The following is a 25,411-nucleotide window of genomic DNA, read 5'->3' on the forward strand; positions in this document are numbered from 1 at the left end:
TTTTTCTCTTAAAAGGTAAAAAGGTGAGATTTTAAAAACCACATTAATTTTTAATTTACCTCTTTCAACTGATTTTTAATTTAAAAACAAATGCGATTTAAAAACTTTTCGTTTCGAAAAATTTTGGATTTCCTTTACGATAGAAAAAAAATACAGTTCAAAGAGTCGCCACCAATCTTTGATTAGGGTGTGATTGAGCACCCAAAATTGTTTGTTATTTTAAATAAAAATTAATTTTTATTAAAACAACAAATTAAGGTCTGCGTTACCAAAATTCGAGTTCGGGAGTTGGTTACGTGCAGAGAAGGATTAGCACCCCCACAACGCCCTAAAACGGTACCTAGTCGATTAATTAACGTCTTTGCAATGAACTTTACAAATTCGAATTTAATTTGATTTATGATCCCCGACAAAACAATAATATACATATTTACATCATTTGTAAACACCAAAACAAATTAGATTAAAATTACCCAACCATTAGAAAGATAAAGAATATTCGATTATTTAAATATATCGAGACCAGATCTTAAACCAGTTATAACTACCTTTTCTTGATAAATTTAAATAGCCGAATATTTCTTTTCTTTCCATTCCCAAATTTTAAAGTGACGAATCAATTTTTTTTTGTTTCACTTTTGGGATATACTTTTAATTTAAAATCGTCAAAACGACCTTCTAATCAGTTAAGACAGGTCATTCAAGACAATTTAAATTAAAAGGGTATTACCCTTAATCCAATTATGTCGTATGGTCGAGATATGCACATGAGGCTAACATGCAAATTATGCAAAAGGATGTCACGCAAAGATTAATTAAATAAAAATATATGTTACATCTAAATCCATGCTTATGAACCACGTAATAACATATGCACACATATCATCATCGTTCAAACCAAGGATAAGTATACATCCTAAACGGATCCTAACTAATCACATATGCATACACATAAGAAACTTAAACATGAACTAAAACGTAACATGTAAACACTTGGAGCCCTAATGCCTAGATCACAAAAAACGAAATAACCAACATTTATGACCAAAATTAAATGCGCATGAAATGCAAAGATCAAATTAAAAACATAACATATTAGATTTAAAGACGAAAATGCCAATTAACCAAAATTACGTGCCAAATGCGTAAACAATAATAAAAAAAAACATAAACAAGTGACCAAGAAAGAAACACTTACAAACCTGAAGAAAAAATTATAAATTTGGAAAATGTGATTTAGTGACTCAAACGTGACATGCAAAACAATGAAAGTCAAAAGTCAAAAATAGCAAAATTTAAAAAACATAAGACTGGGGACCGAAATGAAATGCACGAAAGCTATAGGAACAGAATTAAAAACATAAAAACTACGACATAGGGACAAAAACGAAACATAAAGAAAATTAACAGTTCAATGTCTGAAATGGCAAAGATTAAATACAACAACACTTAAGACTAAAATTAAATGCGGGTAAAATAAAGAGACAAAATTGGAAACAGGAAAACATTCAGTTTGGGGACCAAAATAAAAATAAACACAAAACTAGAGGGATTAAACGACATTTTCACCCTAAGGATTCGGTGGCTAAAAGTTAATTTACCCAAAACAAATTAATATATAACCTAAACTACAAAACCTAAACTAAATCTAATCCTAAGTAAATCATGCGCAGGAACACTCTGCCGCTCAAGTTCCATTTTTCAATCTTCTTCGCATACTGCCCATACTCCTCTCTTCTGGCCTTCAATGCCATACTCGGCTACCATCCCTTTGGTGGCCACTTCTCTTCTAAACGTAGCTCACCATCACACTCTCGTCCTAAAACTCTACACAATCGAGCCTAATAAAGCCGACCACTGTTCAAGATGGTTCCCTCCTCTCCATTCAACACGGGCCACAACCGAGGGAAAACAACCACTGCGGCCCCTATCGCTCGTCTAACAAGTTTCCACTCCCGACGAAGGCTTGGGATCACTCCTCTCCGGCGAAATTGAAGCGAAACAAGGTATAAAACTAACTAGTAATTTCTGTTTTTACTTTACAATTTGCATTTAGTTTAATTTTTTTTTAAATAGATGAATGGAAATACTAATGTAATTGTAGGAAAGAAAAGAAAAACCTTGTAGGAATTGAATTCCACTTTGTATTGCTTTGATTCGTTGAAACGAGCGAACTCTTCCGTTCCTTTGATTTTCAAATTGAAGGAAAAAAATACAGTATAATGTTTTTTTGTTTTGCTATCTATCTTCTGTAAAAAGAAACAATGGAGGTTCTTTTTGTTTTTTTGCTCTCGGTTAATTGCTCCCCCTCACTGTGTGATTTCTGCCGGATGATCCTCTTCTCTCTAATTCCCCTGTTCTGTCCCAAAAACCGCCCCTCACTGATCGTGTAATTTTTTTTCTTAAAACTGATCTCCCCCTTTCCTTTAGTTTAATCCCATTAAAACTGATGATGGGTGGTTATCTCCTATAAACAAAAACTGCTAAAAATCGACCCTCAAACTGCTCTCTTCTTGTGCATATATCTGTTGTCCATTGGGCTTGAATGGGGCCTGTAATTAGTTTGCTTCGGGCCTGCTCCGACCTAGACTCGGATAAAAACGAGCATCTACAGCTGCCCCTCTTTGCTCATTGTCGTATAACGAGAATAGAGCAAAGATCAAAAGATGATCGAGTTTTTCCGGTCATGAGAACTTCAAAAGATTAAACCACTCACTGTTACTTCGGGATAAATGAGACTTGAAAAATCTTCGAATGACGGGTTTGCTCCCTCTTGTTCAGGGAGTAGAATTTGAATAATCTTCTGCTTACGGGTTCGCTCCCTCTTGCTTCAGGGAGTAGAACTCGAATAATCTTCTGCCTACGGGTTCGCTCCCTCTTGCTTCAGGGAGTAAAACTCGAACAATCTTTTGTCTACGGGTTCGCTCCCTCTTGCTTCAGGGAGTAGAACTCGAACAATCTTCTGGTGTGATTCTGCTTCACTATTCTTCCATGAAGGCTCAACTTCGAGGGTTAAACCTGAAAATCAAACGTTGTCACTCATTAATGTATGCTTGAAGATTTGAAAAACATTATACTCGAAAAAATTAGAATTTAAGAGAATCTTTGAGAATCCATTTCTCTTGCGGGAGCTTGTCTCGCAACAACTAGATATGAAAATCTTCTTGGACTCGACAGCCATCTAAACCTCTCTCTTTCTAGGACCTTGAATTAGTTAATGACTCCTGATGCGCATTTCCTTTTAATCAATTGATCTGCTTCTTTGTACTCGAGAACCTTCGCTTTCTTCCCACATCTGATGACCTGATAGTTTTCTCCAACACTATTCCGAAAAGGCTTAAAATGGCCCGAAGGACTTATCATCTCACTCGAAAGACTTACAAATGACCCGAAGGATTTCATCATCATGCTCGAAAGACTTACTGATGAATTTACTTCACTACTCTTCGGTGAAGGCTTACAAATTTTCCGAAGGATTTAATCATCATGCTCGAAAGACTTACTGATGGCCCGAAGGATTTCATCATCATGCTCAAAAGACTTACTGATGGCACTTACTGATGGGTTTGCTTCACTACTCTTCGGTGAAGGCTTACAAATTACCCGAAGGATTTAATCATCATGCTCGAAAGACTTACTGATGGACCGAAGGACTTATAAATTGTGAAATTTTGAAAATCGCATTATTTGTTTTCAAAAATTTCATCTTCTCAAAACATCGTTTTTCATTTTCAAATTCTTTTGAAAACATCTTACCCGAAGGTTTTACAGATGGCCCGAAGGACTTATCATCTTGCTCTAAAGGCTTACAGATGACCCGAAGGATTTAAGCATCATGCTCGAAAGACTTACTGATGGCCCGAAGGACTTATAAATTGTGAAATTTTGAAAATCGCATTCTTCGTTTTCAAAAATTCCATCTTCTTAAAACATCATTTTTTATTTTCAAATTCTTTTGAAAACATCTTACCCGAAGGTCTTATGGATGGTTTGCTTCACTGCTCTTCGGTAAAGGCTTAAGATTGACTTGCTCCAATCTCATGTGTGCAAGTCTTTCCAATCGATCGATTCCCTTCTTTATACACAAAAATCTTTGTTTTTCTTCTATATCTGATGGTCATCACTTCAGAGTAATGCTTCTTCTGTGGATTAGACCTCTCAATTCTTCAGGGTATGCCTCTCTAAATGTAACTCCTTGCGTTTGAGGTTGGAAATTTTCCCTTCAAACTTGTCGGGCTTTTGACATCATGAATCTTCTCTTTTCACGGGAAGATCCATCAAAATCATGTATTTATGCATGAAACACTAATGCAATTAAATGTATCAGTGTAATGCATTTTCTTTTATGCAAATGATGTTCTCATGAATGCATAAATGTTGAATCAATTTTCACTTGGCTCCAGAGTGGTGAGCTTGATCTTCTTCTATTTGATCATTCTTTCAAGGGTCTACTTCATATGCTCGTGTAGCAACTCACGGTTTCCAACTTGCATCTTTGACAAGCCCTCTAATCTTCTTCTTGTCGTCTTTGTTTTCTTTCTTTATTTCGGAGAAAGTGTTTTCTCTCTCAACATCTTGTTATAGTAAGAAATACGATTGTGTTGCCCCATTTCCGTCCTTGGCTCAATTATACTTTCAGAGTTGTTCTTCCAGGACTCTGCCATTGATCAATGCTCAGTTGATTTGCTTTACAAGGTAAGCTCTGCTCAAATTCACGGTCTGCCCCTAACACTTCAAGTTGTGAGGCTCATTCTCAATATCTGCTTGATCTGAATCTTGTCACCCAACATGATATGGGTTTCTGGTCATGCCCCAAAGTGGGTACTCTTGGATCTCTTTGTTCCCAACATATCATAACTTGAATGTTCTCATTCTCGTGTCACTACATAGTAGTGTTGTCAAGTAGTTTGAAGGCATCTCTTCACATTGTCATAAACACTTAAGTGCCTAATTTTTCTAACAAAATGTCTTGCATTTTATACAAGTTGTAATATGTGCCCCTTCTGAATAATGAGATCATCTTCTTCTTGATGGGTAATTGACAACGTCACAAGGAAATTTTATAAGTTTCATTCTTCATTCATTCTGTTCTCTTGGACCATCTACTTCAAGATCGTGGAATACTTCATGTTCTGGCATTGCTTATTCCTTTTCTCCAATAGAGGCATAATGAGTCTCACAAGCTTCAAGGACCTTTGACATTTGAGACTGTCCTGTTTGAAAATGTTTTTCCCTTTTCTCTTATTATAGGGATCAAAGAATGAAAGAATTTTATAAAATATTGCCCCTTAATTCAGGCTCACAATCAAATCAAATCAAATCATAAACATGAGTTCAAAAAATATCAAAAGAATCAATAACTATTTAATTTTTCAGAGTTATAACTCTTTGACAAGTGTCAAAATTGATGGGTTGGCTTCAGTTGGCTTCCTATTTTTTAAGGTTTCAGCCAACAAACTTATATTTCTTTCTCGGTCTTCGTGAACATCACAACATGCCCCTTCTTCTGGCTTGGTATTTTAATCGGATACGGACAAAATGACGCAACTTGCATAATCAATTACTAGACTTTATAGAACACTTCTATTTCAGTTCTCTGAAATCTTCCATTTGTTCAAGCCTCGTAGACTCCTCTAACAAAGGCAGTGCAGAAATATCGATCTAAAAATGAAATTCCTGAGTGCTCGTGTAAAGTTGACTATAACAGGTTTTCCTTAACTCCCTTAGTCAATCTTTACCGAAACTCCTTATTTAGAAAAACTTGATTTAATTTGCCATTGTCTGGCTAGCTGAAATCAGTTTTATTGTAATTTGCCTCTATCGGGCTAGCTGAAGGGTTCGTCTCATCACAAAGTCTTTGACTTGACAATCACAGTGGAGCATACACCAAATTGCCAGGTACCCGATCAAGGTCATGGTTTGAATATAATCTATTCATAAAGCCAGGACTTTCGAGTTTCCTCTATAACCAATTGCTTTAGCGGAATAGCTCAGCTTTATTGTATATATATAATATCATCACCTTTATTAGGCTAGCTAAATTATGTCCATAAAGCCGGGGCGTTTAACCAATTGCTCTAGAGGGACAGCTCAAGCTTTATTGTATACATATAATATTATAATTTGGGTATACGGGTCCAATTTCTTAAGCTTGTCAAGAAGAACCTGTCATAGTCTAGGTGTTGTTGAAAGTCAGAAAATCTCATCGTTAGAGTTCAATTTCCAAGTAACTGACCTAAACTAGATTCACCTACTCGACTATTTCATCCGTAAAGATCATAATCATCATTGAACGTCATCAACAAAAGTGTGGTCTATTCAGTTTCGTGACATCATACACAAAAGATGCCCCACGTTGTCCGCTCCTATACATACCTGAATACCAAGCCTATGGCTCATTCCATTATGATAGAAGAAGGCTATATCGGTCCCTGCAATAAAAAGGTATGGTGTTCGATTGTATCTTCTGGGGATAAGGTCAAGGTCCTTGTTTTATCAGGTTTCAACCTTGTCATCTTGTCAAAGATTTATAACTCTAATCATTTACAGAGTTTTTAATTCAGTAGGTATTCAAAGAATTTCAAGTTACAAATTCGATTCAATGTTTACCATCCTCAAAGTAACATGAATTTATTTAAACATCATTATAAAAAAAACTGAGAAAGGATGAAAAACAAGTTCAAACATGATGTTGCAAATGAAATAAAGCTCCATAATGAATGAAATGATCTCTTCCTAATTAGGATGCCCCATTACCCATCTAATGTCGTGGTACTTAACTCAAACGGATGTTACATATTGTTCTTTGATGCCCCACTCAAGCTCGTCATCCACTGTTCCACCAATTCCTCTGTTAACGTCCCATTTGCCACAAGCATCTCTATCTCCTTTAACAGCGGCCTACAGTTTCCCGTAGAATGTCCCAATGCCCCCAAGTGGAAATCACATACATTATCTTGATCATAGCTATGAGCAGAAGGGTCTGGTTGCACCTTCACTGGCCTCGGTGTGAGGTATTGACCTTCAATCAAATGGGGATACAGATCTGAGATAGGAGTTTGGAACACTTTTAAAGCATTTTTCAATCTTGAGACTTTCTTTGGACGTCTCGAGTAACCCGCAACCCCTTTTCTTTTACGATTTTGAGAGATCTGGACGTAACATTCATTCACCTCATCAGTTTGTTCCTTTTGATCGGTTGGTTTTTTAGAAGTGTCTTTCAAGTTTCCTTTGCTGATTGCATCCTCAATTAACTCTCCAGCTTTCATAAGATCCTTGAAGTTATTCGTCGACTTTCCCAACATTAACTCAAAGAAAGGAGCTGGAAGAGAATCGTGAAACATATATGATATTTCTTCTTCTAACAAATGAGGCTGAACTTGTGCTGCCACTCCTCTCCATCTTAGGGCATATTCTTTAAAGCTCTCAGTAGCTTTCATTCTTATCCTTTGAAGGTCATGACGTTTTGGGGCTAAGCCTTTAACATATTGATATTGTCCCAAAAAAGCATCAGCTAGATTGACCCATGTCTTGATCTGTTCTTTGTTCAAACGGTTATATCATACTATAGCTGGCCCAACAAGACTATCATGAAAGTAATGAATCAACATACTGTCATTATTTAGGTACCCTTGCATCTTTCTACAAAACATCTTCATATGAATTATGGGACAACTAGTGCCATCATATTTCTCAAAATTAGGCACCCTAAATTCATGTGGGATGACCAAACCATGGACCAAACTAAGTTCTCTAGCTTCTAACTCCTTGTGAGGGGCATTAACAATCTTCATATCTTTAATAACTTCATTCAACCACCTGAATTTGTCTTCAAATTGTTCAAAATTGATGAGGCTCGTCCCTAGGTCTGAGTTAGACGCTCCAGGGCAAATTATCACTCTTGATGTACCAGTCTGATGAGATTGATTTCCTTTATCCTCTATTTTCTCTTTACTAGCAGCCTGTGGTACCAGTACCTGGATCATTTGATTCGATACGCCTTGCAAAGAACCCGATGCTTAATTCCCCGTATCTTGTTGTGACCCGACTAACTGCTCTTGCAACTGATCTTGTGATCCCTTATGAGATTGCTCCATTATTTCCATTTGCTTATTCATGACGATGAGAAAGTAGTATGAATGGATGATCTTGTTATTACTGTCACATAACCTTCCATAAATTATTTCTGTGTTTTTATAATTAATGCATGTAAAATGCTTAAATAAATACATGTAATGCAAATTCAAATGCCAAATGCAAATACAAAAGGTGTCATTCCAGAGTGACCATCTTAAAACAACTTTCATTGAACACAAAGGTTTCGGTTCATCAAATAAACTTTACATATAACAGACAACTTTCACTCCGAACTTTTCTATCTCCTTCAAAAGCCAATTTAATTTCCACTCATGCTCGGGGGTTGAGTTGTCAATCTGCTTTAATTCTCTTGCAAAGCCAGCTAAATCAACCCATTTCTGAGCCACATTTCTTGCTTGGGTCATAACTTCTTTCATGACTTTGTCCCTTTTCTCTATCTTAAGTGCTGATTCTCGGAGCTGTAGACACTGCTGTTGAATCTTCCTTGTAAGAAAGTCATTGTGGTTATGAAGCTCTTGCATAAGATCACTATAATCATCCACAATCTTCATCAACTTCTTGTTCTTGGCTCTAACAGCTTCTAGCTCAGCGTCATTCTCCCGCTTATGGCGCTGATATGAGATTTCCATATTGGCAATGGATCTGTTCAACGTCTGAATTTCGGCTTGATATTTTTCCAAATTATCAACAACTATATTGCGTCTTATTTCTGCAATATGTAAATCATGAGAAAACTTCTCGGCTCGACCCTCGTGTACCTTACAATTCCTTCTCCACTGTTCAGCGTCATTCCACAGTTTAGCGACTCCTGTTATCCACTCATCTAGTACATTTCCCATACCAGCAAATTTAAAAGCCTGATTGATCCTTTGAAAATCATCTCGCATGGCTTCCATCTCTCTGCTCAATTTATCATTTTCACTTCTTAAATGACGAATCAGAGCTTCGTATTTTGGCAAACAATTTTCTTCCTGGATTTCCTTACTGATACCCTTACCTTTGGTCACTGTTGGTTCAAACTCAACAGGATAATCTGTTTTCAAACTGGGTTGTTCTTTCAATTCAAACTCCAATACTCCATGATCTAGAAGAAGTTGGACTCGACGTTTGAAGGTAGAACAATTCTCAATAGAATGTCCTTGAACTCCAGCATGATATTCACAACGAACGTTGACGTCATACCAACTTGGATATGGAGGTTGCAAAGGTTTTACATAATGCGGTGCCACTTCTCGGGCTTCTAACAGTTCATCATACAATTCCTTATATGATATTGGGATGGAATCACAATGAGAGCCACCTCTCAACTTGGGTTGAATTGGAGTTTCCATTTTTATTTCCCTTGATGTTGGAAGTAAACTATCAAACACCATCGAGTTCTGACTGCATGGCTTCTTTTCATCCTTCTGAACTTCTATAGTTGCCACTATTTCCTTGGCATTTCCAAACAACTTGTTGATACGAACAATGATTGTGCGTGATTTCTGATACTGACTAGAATCAACAGGTTCTAAAGTAGTCCATTGCGTATCTGACACCTCGAGATTGTTTTCATTGAGTTCTTTCTTTTCTTTTGTAGAAGTCTCTCTTCCTTTGGACAAAACATCTATTCTATCCATCATCTTGGACATTTGCTCTTTTATCTCTCTTATCTCATTGTGCTCTTTGTGCGCCATATGATCTTTATGCACACAACCCTCCACTATTCTCGAAGCTTTCATAGGATGCCACTTCTTGACTATGTTATAGCCTGCTTGATCACGAAACCCTTTGTCCGTCATGAAAACCTTTTACTATGATGACCACTCACAAATCAACACCTTTTGAATATGTCATGATCATGCAATGCGAACAAAGAGAAAAAAAACAATATAGAAACAAGTAAGTACAAATGAGATAACAAAATGACAAAAAGCAACAATAACAAAATAAATAAATTAATGCTAATAAGAATGCAAATGCACATGCACAAGGTGTTAATCCTAAAAGTGACCACTATAGAACAACCGTCATTTAGACAACAAGAATTCAGTACACCATGTAGTCAAAATATAAATGTGATTCTTCATTTCTTCATTTCCTTGAGCCGTACTCTTCATGGAATCTAATATTGCACCCAAAGTTATCGGCGTACTTTATCACCTTTGATGACGTCAGATGTCTTTAAATTGAATCTTGAGGTCTCCATTTTTACTTTCAATACGAAGTGATCTTCATGTCTTTGTGAAGGGTATTCTCGTCCTTGGTATAATTGTATCTATCTCTTGAATCAACATCTTGGCCTTTGCCCCATTAAAGGAAGTCTTCAATCAGTTTGATTTCTTCATTCAACAGATATCATTCTTCATGATCAGTCGAACATCTTTGTATCTCCCGGTTTTGACTACATGGTTGAGAATTTTTTATCTCAATATGTCTAGCCTTCTCATTAGTCAATCACTTGCAAATTAACACCTTGTGATGACATGAAGATGTAAATGCAATAAAATCAAAATAAAATAGACATATAACAAAAAATGGGTTAGTGCACATAATATAAACAATAAAATAATAAGTACTATAAATATCAAATAAAACCTACCCTCATATATTGGCTACCCAATCATACTTTAGTTGATCCTACCCAACATGATATCTACCCCATACTTTGTCATTCACAAAAAATCCTAACCGCATGATATCTAATTCGCATGTTTGTTCGAGAAAAATAAACCTAACCGCATGATTTCTAGTTCATATACATTTTATTCAAAAAGCAAAATTAAATGACTCAAAAAGCTTTTCCTTGTGTACCCTCCTCACGGGACTCTTAAGGTTCGGGTTAGGCTCGACCTAAATTCGGGCTCTATGTTCACTATATGCTGGGTTTGGTTCTAAAGTAATAGGTTCTCGAATTGTCCTTGTCGGTGCCCCCTTGGGCTGCCGAACCCTCAATCCTGGCCCATCACAGGCTTTAGGGGATCGAGTTCAATTTCGAGGGAACACACCTCCTTATGTCCATGCGGAGGTGATTACCATCACGAGGACCATAAGGCGTGAGCTCCAGGAGCGATCCACTATCCCATGCGAAGGTGAAAACCACACGAGGGCATAGTCTCTCACTCCTACTTAAATAGGACGGAGCGGGGTTTTAGCTCATGTTATGACAATGCAGTTGTGCAGTGTGTGAGGAAAAGCGAAAAAGCACACAATAAAAACACTCAACTTTCCTAAATTCACACAATCAGTCTGAAATCATTAACAAACAAATTAGTACAACTATTTAATCGTTAATCGAATTAAATCAAAAAAATCAAAATACAAACAAAACTTATTAAAAACCAAACAATGGATCAAAAATCAAATTAAATCGAATTTATAATTTTTTCAATTGCAAAGACAATTAATTAATCGACTATCGGCCTGACTCTCTAAAAAAATCCCCAGCGGAGTCGCCAAGTTGTCGAAACGATTTTTCTCTTAAAAGGTAAAAAGGTGAGATTTTAAAAACCACATTAATTTTTAATTTACCTCTTTCAACTGATTTTTAATTTAAAAACAAATGCGATTTAAAAACCTCTCGCTTCGAAAAATTTTGGATTTCCTTTACGATAGAAAAAAAATACAGTTCAAAGAGTCGCCACCAATCTTTGATTAGGGTGTGATTGGGCACCCAAAATTGTTTGTTATTTTAAATAAAACTTAATTTTTATTAAAACAACAAATTAAGGTCTGCGTTACCAAAATCCGAGTTCGGGAGTCGGTTACGTGCAGGGAAGGATTAGCACCCCCACAACGCCCTAAAACGGTACCTAGTCGATTAATTAACGTCTTTGCAATGAACTTTACAAATTCGAATTTAATTTGATTTATGATCCCCGACAAAACAATAATATACATATTTACATCATTTGTAAACACCAAAACAAATTAGATTAAAATTACCCAACCATTAGAAAGATAAAGAATATTCGATTATTTAAATATATCGAGACCAGATCTTAAATCAGTTATAACTACCTTTTCTCGATAAATTTAAATAGCCGAATATTTCTTTTCTTTTTCCATTCCCAAATTTTAAAGTGACGAATCAATTTTTTTTTGTTTCACTTTTGGGATACACTTTTAATTTAAAATCATCAAAACGACCCTCTAATCAGTTAAGACAGGTCATTCAAGACAATTTAAATTAAAAGGGTATTACCCTTAATCCAATTATGTCGTATGGTCGAGATATGCACATGAGGCTAACATGCAAATTATGCAAAAGGATGTCACGCAAAGATTAATTAAATAAAAATATATGTTACATCTAAATCCATGCTTATGAACCACGTAATAGCATATGAACACATATCATCATCGTTCAAACCAAGGATAAGTATACATCCTAAACGGATCCTAACTAATCACATATGCATACACATAAGAAACTTAAACATGAACTAAAACGTAACATGTAAAAACTTGGAGCCCTAATGTCTAGATCACAAAAAAACGAAATAACCAACATTTATGACCAAAATTAAATGCGCATGAAATGCAAAGATCAAATTAAAAACATAACAGATTAGATTTAAAGACGAAAATGCCAATTAACCAAAATTACGTGCCAAATGCGTAAACAATAATAAAAAAAACATAAACAGGTGACCAAGAAAGAAACACTTACAAACCTGAAGAAAAAATTATAAATTTGGAAAATGTGATTTAGTGACTCAAACGTGACATGCAAAACAATGAAAGTCAAAAGTCAAAAATAGCAAAATTTAAAAAACATAAGAATGGGGACCGAAATGAAATGCACGAAAGCTATAGGAACAGAATTAAAAACATAAAAACTACGACATAGGGACAAAAACGAAACATAAAGAAAATTAACAGTTCAATGTCTGAAACGGCAAAGATTAAATACAACAACACTTAAGACTAAAATTAAATGCGGGTAAAATAAAGAGAAAAAATTGGAAACAGGAAAACATTCAGTTTGGGGACCAAAATAAAAAATAAACACAAAACTAGAGGGATTAAACGACATTTTCACCCTAAGGATTCGGTGGCTAAAAGTTAATTTACCCAAAACAAATTAATATATAACCTAAACTACAAAACCTAAACTAAATCTAATCCTAAGTAAATCATGCGCAGGAACACTCTGCCGCTCAAGCTCCATTTTTCAATCTTCTTCGCATACTGCCCATACTCCTCTCTTCTGTCCTTCAATGCCATACTCGGCTACCATCCCTTTGGTGGCCACTTCTCTTCTAAACGTAGCTCACCATCACACTCTCGTCCTAAAACTCTACACAATCGAGCCTAATAAAGCCGACCACTGTTCAAGATGGTTCCCTCCTCTCCATTCAACACAGGCCACAACCGAGGGAAAACAACCACTGCGGCCCCTATCGCTCGTCTAACAAGTTTCCACTCCCGACGAAGGCTTGGGATCACTCCTCTCCGGCGAAATTGAAGCGAAACAAGGTATAAAACTAACTAGTAATTTCTGTTTTTACTTTACAATTTGCATTTAGTTTAATTTTTTTTTTAAATAGATGAATGGAAATACTAATGTAATTGTAGGAAAGAAAAGAAAAACCTTGTAGGAATTGAATTCCACTTTGTATTGCTTTGATTTGTTGAAACGAGCGAACTCTTCCGTTCCTTTGATTTTCAAATTGAAGGAAAAAAAATACAGTATAATGTTTTTTTGTTTTGCTATCTATCTTCTGTAAAAAGAAACAATGGAGGTTCTTTTTGTTTTTTTTGCTCTCGGTTAATTGCTCCCCCTCACTGTGTGATTTCTGCCGGATGATCCTCTTCTCTCTAATTCCCCTGTTCTGTCCCAAAAACCGCCCCTCACTGATCGTGTAATTTTTTTTCTTAAAACTGATCTCCCCCTTTAGTTTAATCCCATTAAAACTGATGATGGGTGGTTATCTCCTAAAAACAAAAATTGCTAAAAACCGACCCTCAAACTGCTCTCTTCTTGTGCATATATATGTTGTCCATTGGGCTTGAATGGGGCCTGTAATTAGTTTGCTTCGGGCCTGCTCCGACCTAGACTCGGATAAAAACGAGCATCTACAGACTGCTAACAGACCAGGAAGCAGGACAGAGGATGATGAGAAGCCAAAATCAAATGATGAGTTCAGAAAAATGTTTATGAAAAGCTGACGTTCATTTTCCAGTTTCTGATTAAGATGGTGCTTAGAATGTCATCCTTTTACAAATTTTACTTGCAAACTACCGTTTTTTTGGGATAAAATAGTTGGGGGCTTTTAGTAACCTATTTACGGTGGTGGAGAGGCTACTAGACCTCTATGGATATTGGAATGTTTTCTTTGTCTCAAGGCTCAACCTATCCTTGGTAATGGCTGTCTATTGGTCTTTTCTTTAATGTTTACACTGTTTAGAAGCCTGTCTACTGCGTTGGAGAAGGCTCGTGATACTTGCAGCAGGGTTTAAGGAATTTGCGCCAGATATTCTACTTCCAAAGCAACTCATCTTTATCACAAATTGAACTCAGTAGTTGGGCATTGTGTTTGTCTTGTCGGGTGTGATTTTAAATTTCGACATTATGGGTAAGTTGTAACCTCACACATTCTTAAATTGTTTCAAGAGGGTGAAATATAGGTTATAATTTTACAATCACGTATTCCTTGAAGTAATCTTAGATTACGTGCGCAATTTTAAATCTTTGATGAATTTATTCTTTGTTTTTATTATTTTAATCAGTTCAAATTTTTGCAATAAAAGTTCAGTTGAATATAAAATGTCTTTTTTCTCAACATCAAAATAATAGATGTCAGTTTCAAAATTATAATTGTCAAGCTTCAGTGATTTATTCGATGAAGTTGAGTGAATATGAAGTAGTATCAGTTCAAAGACTATTAACTCTTTGACAATGAACGTTTATATCTCCACGTATGCGGTGTTCAAAGTGGTGTTATATAATTATGGTTAGTTATATAATTGGATTTGTTTCTCAAGGAATGATTTTATTGATAGATGTGATCGACTCCAAAGCGTTGTTAATAAGGTAGAAGCTTACAATGTAAAGCAGCAAAACAAACAATGAAAAAAATAAACAAAATAGCAGACATGCCTGAGTCATGTGATGCACTCCTTGGCCCATTTCAGTAAGGTCGTTAAAGCATACTTGTAAAAGCATTATTTCTTTCTTTCTTTTTGTTAAAGAATGTGTGTTTTACTTCTCAAGAATTGTATTTATTGGTTATTTATGATTAAAAAAATATCTTAGGAAGATCTTCAATTAAAAGCTTATTTAAAATAAAAAAATACCTTAGCTAAAAGTTTAACCTATACAAATATGTAGTGGGCAACAGATGTTGAGATTTGAATCTCATATACGTTTGGATGTGAACTCGTAAAGGGTGAATCTCAAGACATGCAACAACTATATTAACGGCAAAACCATATTTACAAGTGGACCTGGATGTGGACGTGGTACAATAACAAAACAGCGACATTGTTACAAAATCACAATGACCCTATGTTTCGCTGATCAGATACAGCTTTTGTCCATCATTAATCAAGTCTACATCAAGAATTTTACCTCCATCTTCCGACAATACAAAAGAAGCACCTGCAAATTGTAGCTGCTCGGCAGCCGTTGTAACAAGTGCTTCCATCGTGTGAGGGATCCATAATACAATTCCAGATCTCCTCTGTTCTTTAGCATTCCAAGGGTGGAAAGGAAAAACCGTGCATTTCTTTGGGTGTATTTTATCTGGAATTAGCAACACAAATTCTGTCATTAGTGCAGAAACGAAGATCACTTGAGCAGTCATTGATGTTCTAATAGAAACTGAAAACCCTATTTAGTGGTACAACCTAGATGTTCTAATAGTTAGTAACCACTAATAGAGTCAAGTTCTGACCATTGAACAGAAATAAATCAAGCTCTTTAGTTTTACCACTGAAGAAACCAATAGGTAAACGTAGATGCAACGATGAAAGAGAAGGTAGAATCATATGTAATGGAAAGTCTGAAAGAGGATGGTAGTGGAGTTGAAAATTCAGTGTCCTTAAATTCAGTTCCATTTCTAGTCAAAATGTTAAACCATGTGGGACAATTCTTAATTGCTTACAGCAAGCTATGATCGGTAAATTACATATGTGAAATGTAAATTAGAGTGTGGTAACACAGTTTCAGCAATACCTGTGATTTCGTTCGAACGATATGGGAATTCTGATAACTGAGTAGATTTTGCATCTTCCAGTAGTTTGATCAAATTCTTGTTCCCACACATCTGGCCTTCATCAAGTGGTGTGTTTCCCCATCTGCACAGAAAGGCATAATTGTTGGAAAAAAACTAATGATACTGAAGTAAGGCAAATGTCTATGACGTATATCAGTATAACTCATAGGGAAAAATTAGGATATAAATAAGAAAATGTAAACAATAAAAAGAATTTGCAACAAAAGACATGTACTATAACTCCGAACAACTTGTATACACTGCAAGGAAGTTCATATGGTGATTATTTAACTGTTAATCCAAATCCAGTTACAAACCAGACGGTATAGCTAGAAACAAATAGTATCAGTTGAATAAGCTAAACATGATCACAATTATAAAAAACTAAGTGAAATCAATGTCCTAAATGTACCTGTCTTTGGTAAATACACTAGCTCCAGCCTCTATCAAAAGCTTTGCCATCAAATATAAGCCCTCAGAAGCAGCTACATGAAGTGGGGTTCGATGGTCATAATCTCGGGAGTTAGGATCAACTCCATTAGACAAAAGCCTTTTCAAAAAGTCCGTGTCCCCTTTGAAACTGCCTTACACAGAAAACTACCAGCATCATCAATGTTTAAGGAAGCTCCTTCTTTAACTAGCAAAGCAGCGACATTGTCTTGTCCATTTTTTATCGCTTCTAGCAAGGGTGTATTCCCGAAGTTATCTATAGAAAAAAATTATTATCACAACAATAGACGAAATGATAAAGACTAGAGTTTTAATTAATCAAAGTAACATTTCAAAATATAATTACCTTTAATGTTGATGTCTACCGGATGCCGAATAAGGAAACTTGTAATATCTTCATATCCTTTGGATGCAGCCAGATGCTATTCAAAACAAACATTTGGTTTTAGATAAGAGCTTTCTTTCTTCCATTCTCCATTTGTAATGTGTAGCTAAAGAGCTATAAAATTTAAGTAATTAAACCCGAAATGTAACCAAGAGTTCTGAGGATTTTATGGCATGTCTGAATGACAAACCTTATTAAGGATGTGGAGAAAATTCAATGGACGTGAATAATTCTGACCAAGGGAACTCGATTTAGCTACTTTCAAAAGAAGTAACACATGATATACTGAAATTTTAGTAAATTTTGAGTTAAAAGAAGCATAGGATGTTTTCCGTTTGTTTTAAATCTTCATTACTTGTATAAGGACATGATTTCTATAAAAATTAAAGAATGAGAGAAAAGAAAATAAAACATTAAATGAAGTACAAAAATAGCCTACAGGTATAGAGACCACACATGTAATAGATTTTAAACCATAGACTGAACAGTAACAGATGCTCTAGCAATAGAGCATCTCTGCAGGATCTGAAGATCTCATCAAATTATTCAAAAAAAAAAAGATCTCATCAAAGGAGAACTATAATAGAATGTATTTGAAGACCGACCTAAAGGCTTCAGTTAAAATAATAATACTTACCAAGGGAGATCTTCCATCGTAATCTGTTTTGTTAGGATCAGCTCCAGCTCGCATCAAACTTTTGAGCTGATACAAATCTCCATTATATGCAGCACAATTCACCCTCAAAGCTAGTTCAGCTTCTTGTCTTCCAATGTGAAATGCTATCTCTGATTCCAGTTGCTTAATTCGAAGATTGGATTCTTTCCCCTGAAATTTTAGGTTGACAAATTTATATTCAAATGACTTTTTGATCAAATGATAATACCCAGCCTGCGTATACTTTTCTCTGATAAAGCCATGTATAAGAGGAGCAGAAACATGGTATATGCAATAGAGAAATGAGGAAACAGGATTACCTCCAAAAGATTGTTCAAAACTTGCCTTCCATCATGGAAATATATCTCGAGGATACTTGAAAATGATTGCTTATCCAATCGCAGAAGCCTACATAATTCACAAACCCGAACAGTATAAGGCTGAGGGATGTTGCAGAGTATAGAAATTTCTCCAAATGAGCTATTGGGTTGCAGAAGCGTAACAGTCTCTGCTGATCCATCTTCCCCTATAGCAACCTCCTCCTGTACAATGATACTTTGGGTTAAGCGTCATTTAATCAGTTTATAAAAACATTGAGATCCCAATTCAATTAAAGTCTATGGGGTGCTATGCATAAAATGTATAAACTGAACAATGAAAATCACAATCAGGAAGCATGATGAAGCACATAAAAACATTCCGTGGCATGGAAAATATTTGAAAGCCAACCTCAGCTGCTAAACACCAAGTGGAAAGAGCAGAGCATCTTCAGGCTAACAGATACATAAATATGTTTGATGCTTAGAGGAATATATATATACAAACACATATATATCAGGCTTTGGAGATATCTAGGAAAAGATGCAGGTAGGGAAATAAGAAATAACGGTATTTTATTGACCACAATAAAAACATAACGAATCATACCAGCACACCATGACAGACAAAATAAACTTGATCTACAACATTTCCCTGTTCCATTATTACTTCTCCAGGGAGAAAAAATTCTTCATGGAGTCTAATAACCTGCAAGATCAAACGAAGCAACTGTTAACTTTATATAAAGTTATTTCTTTATTTTTCCTCTTTTCCTACTTTTTTATGTAATTGTGAATGAAGAATGTTGATGCAGCAATAAAGATTTGATGACTTTTTTCCTTTTTGTGATATAAAATGATTATAAGTTCAAGAGACCAATTTACTTTGAAAAAAAATTATACCATTCTGCTTCAAATAAGCATTTGGAATAGCATTCCTGACATTGAACGCAAATACTATATCTAAAAGCAGTTATCTGAAGATAAAATTGCCTGGACACAAGCTTAGTCCATATGCTAATGCTTTTCTCAAGGCCCAGAATTCCATGAATATTAGCATAGACATGTTGAATCATGTCAACTCTCATTTATGAAACATGACGCAGGATTAAAGTTCAATAAAACCAAGAACAAATGAGCTTTGTGCAGCACATAAGAACCATTTATTACAAATCAGAAGCAACAATAGAAATTTGTCTTTTTAAGCAACTTTCATCCATTATTTGAGAACAGAATTGACTTACAATCTGATTAATAAACTCTGAAGAGCATTCCTTGAAAAGGGGAACATTTTCAATGTATGGCATATATAAAGATTGGGAAATCTGCAAAACCAGAAACAGAATAGAAATCAATGAAGGAAAAGAATAAACATAAATGTATGAGCACTAGCGAAAATACCGATGAAGAGAACATCCAGACAGATATGATTGTTTTCTTAAGTAGAAAATAAATTGTTTTCGTCATTATAATCTATAGTCTACTTACTTAGCACTATTTCACTCGCAACAGTTTAATTTGTGATTGGAACAACATATACATGGATTAATCTGATAGTTCAAAAACAATATCAATATAGAAGAGTAAGATATATTTCCTTATTTTGTTTCAACTAAAAATAGTTTTTGTGTTAACAGAAACATAAAAGGAACAGCAGACTGCATACTATTTATATGTTACCTTAGCTCGGATAGAGATGGGCAAATCCTGAATAACGGCAGCCTCAGTGTATTTACTTTCATACTGTAATCGCAAGTGGCATTTGATCTGATTACGGAGATCCCTATCAAGTCTATTTCTGTTCATATACTTAATAACATCTGCCATTTTGTCCCTGAACCTCTCAGTATTGGATCCTTTTACAATTAAAGCTGTCATGTTACCAATCAAATAAGCACCAAGAACCATGTCAAAGGAGACATATAACATTATGAATATCATTTCCCTCAAATTGACTGCATGTATGTCTCCATAACCTGTCACAGAAGAGCAGATTAATTAAGAATGGATTTAAAACCTACGGAAAACAAACAAACACACACATACAAATTAAGTATAGAAAACAAAGAAAAAAATCAGTTCAGTAATATACAGGATAAAGTAAATTAAACGGGTTACTTACCAACGGTAGCCATTGTGACAATAGCAAAATACATGGAAGTCGTGTACCGCTTCCACAAATCAATTTCTCTGAAGTTTGAATAACTATAATCTCCCAACTTTAAGCTTCCAATCCATGTGTACCCCTCTTGTTCAGGAGGCAGTGTGGTAGCCAGGTAGTAAAAGATACAAGCTGCTGTATGTGTGCAATAGAGTTCAACAAAAATAAGTTTTATAATCCTTGCAAAAAGGTAATTAATCCGTATATCCTTCTCCATATTTCGGAAGAAATCAGTGACTTTGTGAACCCGATATAGCCTAATCCATAGGAGATACCTCACTTCTTCTTTTCTTCCACAACCCTGCGTGGAAGAATAATCTCAAAATGGTTATTAAGAAAGCTACAACTATAAATTTGCAGCTTGAAGTTCATATCTGTGTTTCATTTTCTAAAGAGGTGTGTGGTATATTAAGCTGTCTAAGAGGAATTATATTAGGGAACAAGTCCGTGATATTGTTCAAAACTCTTTCAAGGAACATATGTTAAAAACTTAATCACCATGCAAGTAGAAAATCAGAAATTATTTGTTAAAGGTTGTGTCTAACAAACACACTGAACATAGATAAAACAAACTAATTTTAGAAAAGCATACAAAGAAAAACCAGAAGGATGTAAAAGAGAGGAGCATGGAGGGTGTTTTGAGGGCTAAATATCAGGATCAGAACCATTTTATATATGTCAAATATAATTTCAGAATTAGTACAACAGCTTTCGTGATTTGACTATTATGGTCTCCATGAAAATGTAATCAGAATAAACATTTTATTTCTCCATGAACACAAACACTTTTATTTTTTAACTATGATATTTTAAGATATAGATATACACACAAATATGTTGATAGCTTATACATGACCAAATTCATATGCAAAGAAATACTTTAGGAAATGGGGAATGCGTGGAGGAAGAAAGCAATACCTTGTAGATCATATCCCAAGGCATGCAACCAAGTAAATCAATAAGAAAACTAGATTTCAAGTACCTGCAATTGCACAATGGGGAATACAACCAGAACGAGGCTCAGTAGCAAATCATTGAGAGATTTGTAAGAATGCAAGTGTGAACAAAAACAAACACAAGATAAATATACAAGCAAGTACCGACGACAATAGTACCAGAACTTAATACACTTTCGTTAAGTAATAAACGGGATCTATTGCCTTGAATGTTGTCATGCTATATAAACTAACAGCATAATAAAGCAGCTTAAATCATGCTACAAGTGCGAGTAGAATCAACTTTTTGAAATAAGTAACAGAATTCAGAATATCCTGTGTTTGCTGGTTCATTTTTGCTGATCTTGTAGCAAAGCGAGTGGTAAAAAAAACACTATCATACTTATCAGAAATCACAAGCTAATAAATCAAATGCAGCAGGAATTGAATTTATAGTCATTTGATGAAAAGGGGAAGAAACATAAGAAAAACTAACCGAATTGCAATAGAAGTGGGCTTATAGACCATTCTGTAGGTCTGGGAGTCTCTATAGGCAACGAAGAAATGCAAAACGATGTCAAGGAGGAAAGCTATTTGTCCTGCAATGTCTAGTATAAAAAGATTTTCTGGCAAACCCCTGAAGAACCCAAACTCCAAAGGAGTAAAGAAGGAAGAGTACAGCGCCCATATTAGTATGAACTTGGTCCATGCTCGATACCACCTGCATTTATATATATAACACATCAATCCTGTGTCATGCAGAGGTCAAAACAACAGTAAAAGCACAAACAAAAAGAAAAAAAACAAATACCCTTTTGGTGTGAGACAGTTTGATAATTGGATTCTAAGGTGTACGTACTTGGTAAGTAAAAGAAGAAGAAAAATGAGAGGAAGAATAGGACTGATCCGAGTGAATGGAAATACATGTATATATATACTCTGAAAGACCAAAATATAAAAATTAAATTCTGAATGTTTTACTAAAACTAGACTAATTTTTCTCTTTCATGAAATTTATTATGCCTCTTATTTTTATCACCCAATCAAGCAAAATTTCAAAATTGCTATTTATAAAATTGCTGTTTATACCATTAATGATTAGCATGAAAAAAGAGAGTCATGATATCTCTATTTTATTAATCATATTTATCTATCATTTTCGTTTATTAATTTCCAGCTTTCTTTTTTGGTTCACACGTCTTTAATACTAATGCTGCTTATATCAGGAACAATATCCTTTGACAAAATTAATAAATAAATAACAAATCTTGCTGGCAAATAGGGTGTTTCCTGAAATTAAGCCACATGTCATCATTGGATTGAACTAGAGCAATTCTCGCCGATCTAACAGTAGAAAAATTGTTTTTATATTTACCATATGATAATGTTATTTTTCATTAATGAGCTAACAGTAAATATTATTTTTGTATTTACCATATGATAAAATCAAAAACATGTAATTTATATTCTATTCAAAGACTGGACTTTTAAAAATCTATTGTGTTAGATCAATTATTTTTATATTTACCATATGATAATGTTATTTTTCATTAATGATCTAACAGTAAATATTATTTTTGTATTTACCATATGATAAAATCAAAAACATATAATTTATATTCTATTCAAAGACTGGACTTTTTAAGACTTTTTAAAATCTATTGTGAGGGTTTACATTCCAAAGCATGTTCATATTTTTAGAAATAACATGTATCAAATTTTTAATTATATTTACAGAATTAAAAAAAAACACCACCAACAATGAATAGGTTAATATTCTTTTTATAAATGGCCATGCCTTTTAATCTTAGGGAAAAAGAAATCTAAACTCTAACTACATGTATTAGAAAAGTGAAATTAAAAATAAAATCCGTCGAGTATTTAAATTTTGTATCATTATTATGTGACTTATATATTTGTTCACCAAACTGATTATTCTCAATTCAATCTACCAATCGTATTTTTCTCTATGGCATTCATTTAGATTAATGTAAAAAAACAGAATTACAAAGGATGAAAAATTCATAATAGATATAAAGTAATGGGCCAATAATTTATTTAATTTGTCAGGATATCAGTCCGCAATTGCCATGTGATCAGACTGTCAAGCAAGAACAGCCATATAATTCATTAAGTGTGAATTGTGAATAATGCATGTTAATTAAATTAGATATAATTATGTATAATTATTATAAGTTATAAGTTTTATTAAATTTGGAGATCTCACTATATTTTTAAAATTTTATGGAAAATATGAGAATTGATATAATTATGTAAGTATTTATGATCTTTAATTTTATAATTAATATTATTTTAAAATTTAAAATTTAAAATTATAATTTATAGTATAACATATGATGTGATAAATTAAGATAGAATTATATTACGATAACCAAATATTTTTTAAAAAATAAAATCATTGTAATTATACCTTATATAAGTATTAGATGTTAATTATATTTTTATATAATTATATTATATTATCAAAATAAATTTTTAATGATGCTTTTTTAAAAAGTAAAACATATTTTTATTTAATTAAAGACTTCAAGTTAAAAAATAGTTATATGATGCTTAAAATTAGTAATATTAAATTAATTTATATGTTTCTGCGTATATATAATTTTTATAATGTTTTTACTTTCTAGAGGAGTTGGGTCTGAGTCAAACCGTGAGCCGTGAGGCGTAGTGGTTATCCTCGGTCGAGTGTGACTAAAATTAAAAAGGTTTTTTTAAAGTTGCACAATCCCAACAATCCGGCCAGCCAAAGATAAGAAAAGAAGCCGTGTACTCATATCAACAACTATGACGCAGCGATTGAAATCCAACTACGTTACGCCACGCGTAAGGCAATGGCGGGAATGACGACAGCTCTCCTTTGGCCTCAAAAACTCAATTTACAACTGTCACGTTGTTTTGTTTCTTTAATTTAAGCTTTATCGTTTGATAAACTAAAATTAGAAAAACTAATTCACAATTCGTAGTCCACAGACATACTAAAATTAAGTTTAAGTTAATGAAGTAAAGTTAACTCGGTAGAGTAATAATAAAATCAAATCAATAATTTTATTTTTAAATAATAAAAATAATCTTTTATTTTAGAAGGGCTATTAGTTACTAGCTTTACTTGACTTTTTCTCATTTCTCTAATTTTTCAATCTAATATTTTATCCAGACAGTGATTGCCTGCCTCTCCATCTAATGTGATATAAAGCAATGGATTGAATTTGATACTATAAGTTTACAACAAGGAAACTAATTATATTATGAAATGGTTAAATAGGAAGTTAATGTCTTTTAAATTATTCGATTATATAACATGTTATAAATTGGAGGCTTCTTTAAATGTTATTTTATTTCAAAAATATTTTAAAATCATTAATTGTTACTCTGTGTTCAAATTATAATAATAATAATCGTAGATGAACGGGTGGCTAATAACTTACCTGTTGTCGGGATGAATAGGTAGACCGTCTTTGAACCCGTCGAATAAATATTGACGACTCAAGTTCTTCCGAGCACGAGCTGCGGCCAATCCCAACTCATTAGCTATCAGATTAAATCTGCTTCCCCCTCGATGATATGGTTCCTTCTCTAAACTCATCCACCTCGTACTCTTCCTCATTCGCCTCCCGAGCCCTCTCAGCTCTTACTCTTCTACTCCTGCCAATGTCCCCCATAGCCGCCGCGCTAACCACCGATCAAATAGATTCAATGTATTTCCCGTACTCTATCTGCATCATTTTTAACATTAAACTAAACAGAAACAAGTCAACAACAACAAAAGAATGTCCTATCCAAATCAGAGAAGTAACAAATTAAAAGTTAACTAACCGTAGACGTAGGCTTTTGCTTTTAATAGACGATGAGATGAAGAGGAAACCAGAAAATGACCTGTTGATCTCGGAGGTTGAAAAATTGTATAGCTTATTTGCTCGGCAACTCCTGAACGTATAAGCAGGTTTATGCAGATTACTATTTCAAACACTCCTGAACTTAACAGATTTCCTTTTTGATTTGCTTTGGTGTAAAAATACAGAGAAGTGGAAGAGCTTTTCCTGTTTGGGGAAAAAATGTAGAGTTTGTTAGATTTGATTTTGTTGGTACGCAAGGGTTTTGGACAAAGAGGGCAATGTACAGGTGACCACAATTTATACACAAACGCTGTCCTCCTTTTATCATAGCCGTAAATAAAACTGAAATAATAAAA

General features: G+C 34.4%; 1 protein-coding gene across 1 annotated transcript; it reads right to left on the reverse strand.

The window, feature by feature from the left end:
• Positions 1-12,378: 12,378 nt before the first annotated feature.
• On the reverse strand, positions 12,379-25,145 carry LOC120116964 (potassium channel SKOR-like). The gene is given in 18 exon segments (XM_039137332.1): positions 12,379-12,388; positions 13,362-13,364; positions 15,587-15,826; positions 16,259-16,380; positions 16,711-16,876; positions 16,879-17,004; positions 17,095-17,170; positions 17,771-17,959; positions 18,109-18,330; positions 18,716-18,814; positions 19,350-19,430; positions 19,786-20,081; positions 20,228-20,567; positions 21,185-21,248; positions 21,698-21,922; positions 24,648-24,772; positions 24,774-24,957; positions 25,036-25,145. Coding segments are annotated over 15 exon segments (2,478 nt in total). The 5' UTR covers positions 24,882-24,957; positions 25,036-25,145; the 3' UTR covers positions 12,379-12,388; positions 13,362-13,364; position 15,587.
• Positions 25,146-25,411: the final 266 nt, after the last annotated feature.

Source organism: Hibiscus syriacus, unplaced genomic scaffold (genome assembly GCF_006381635.1).
Source record: "Hibiscus syriacus cultivar Baekdansim isolate YM2019G1 unplaced genomic scaffold, ASM638163v2 tig00110317_pilon, whole genome shotgun sequence".
Taxonomy (NCBI): domain Eukaryota; kingdom Viridiplantae; phylum Streptophyta; class Magnoliopsida; order Malvales; family Malvaceae; genus Hibiscus; species Hibiscus syriacus.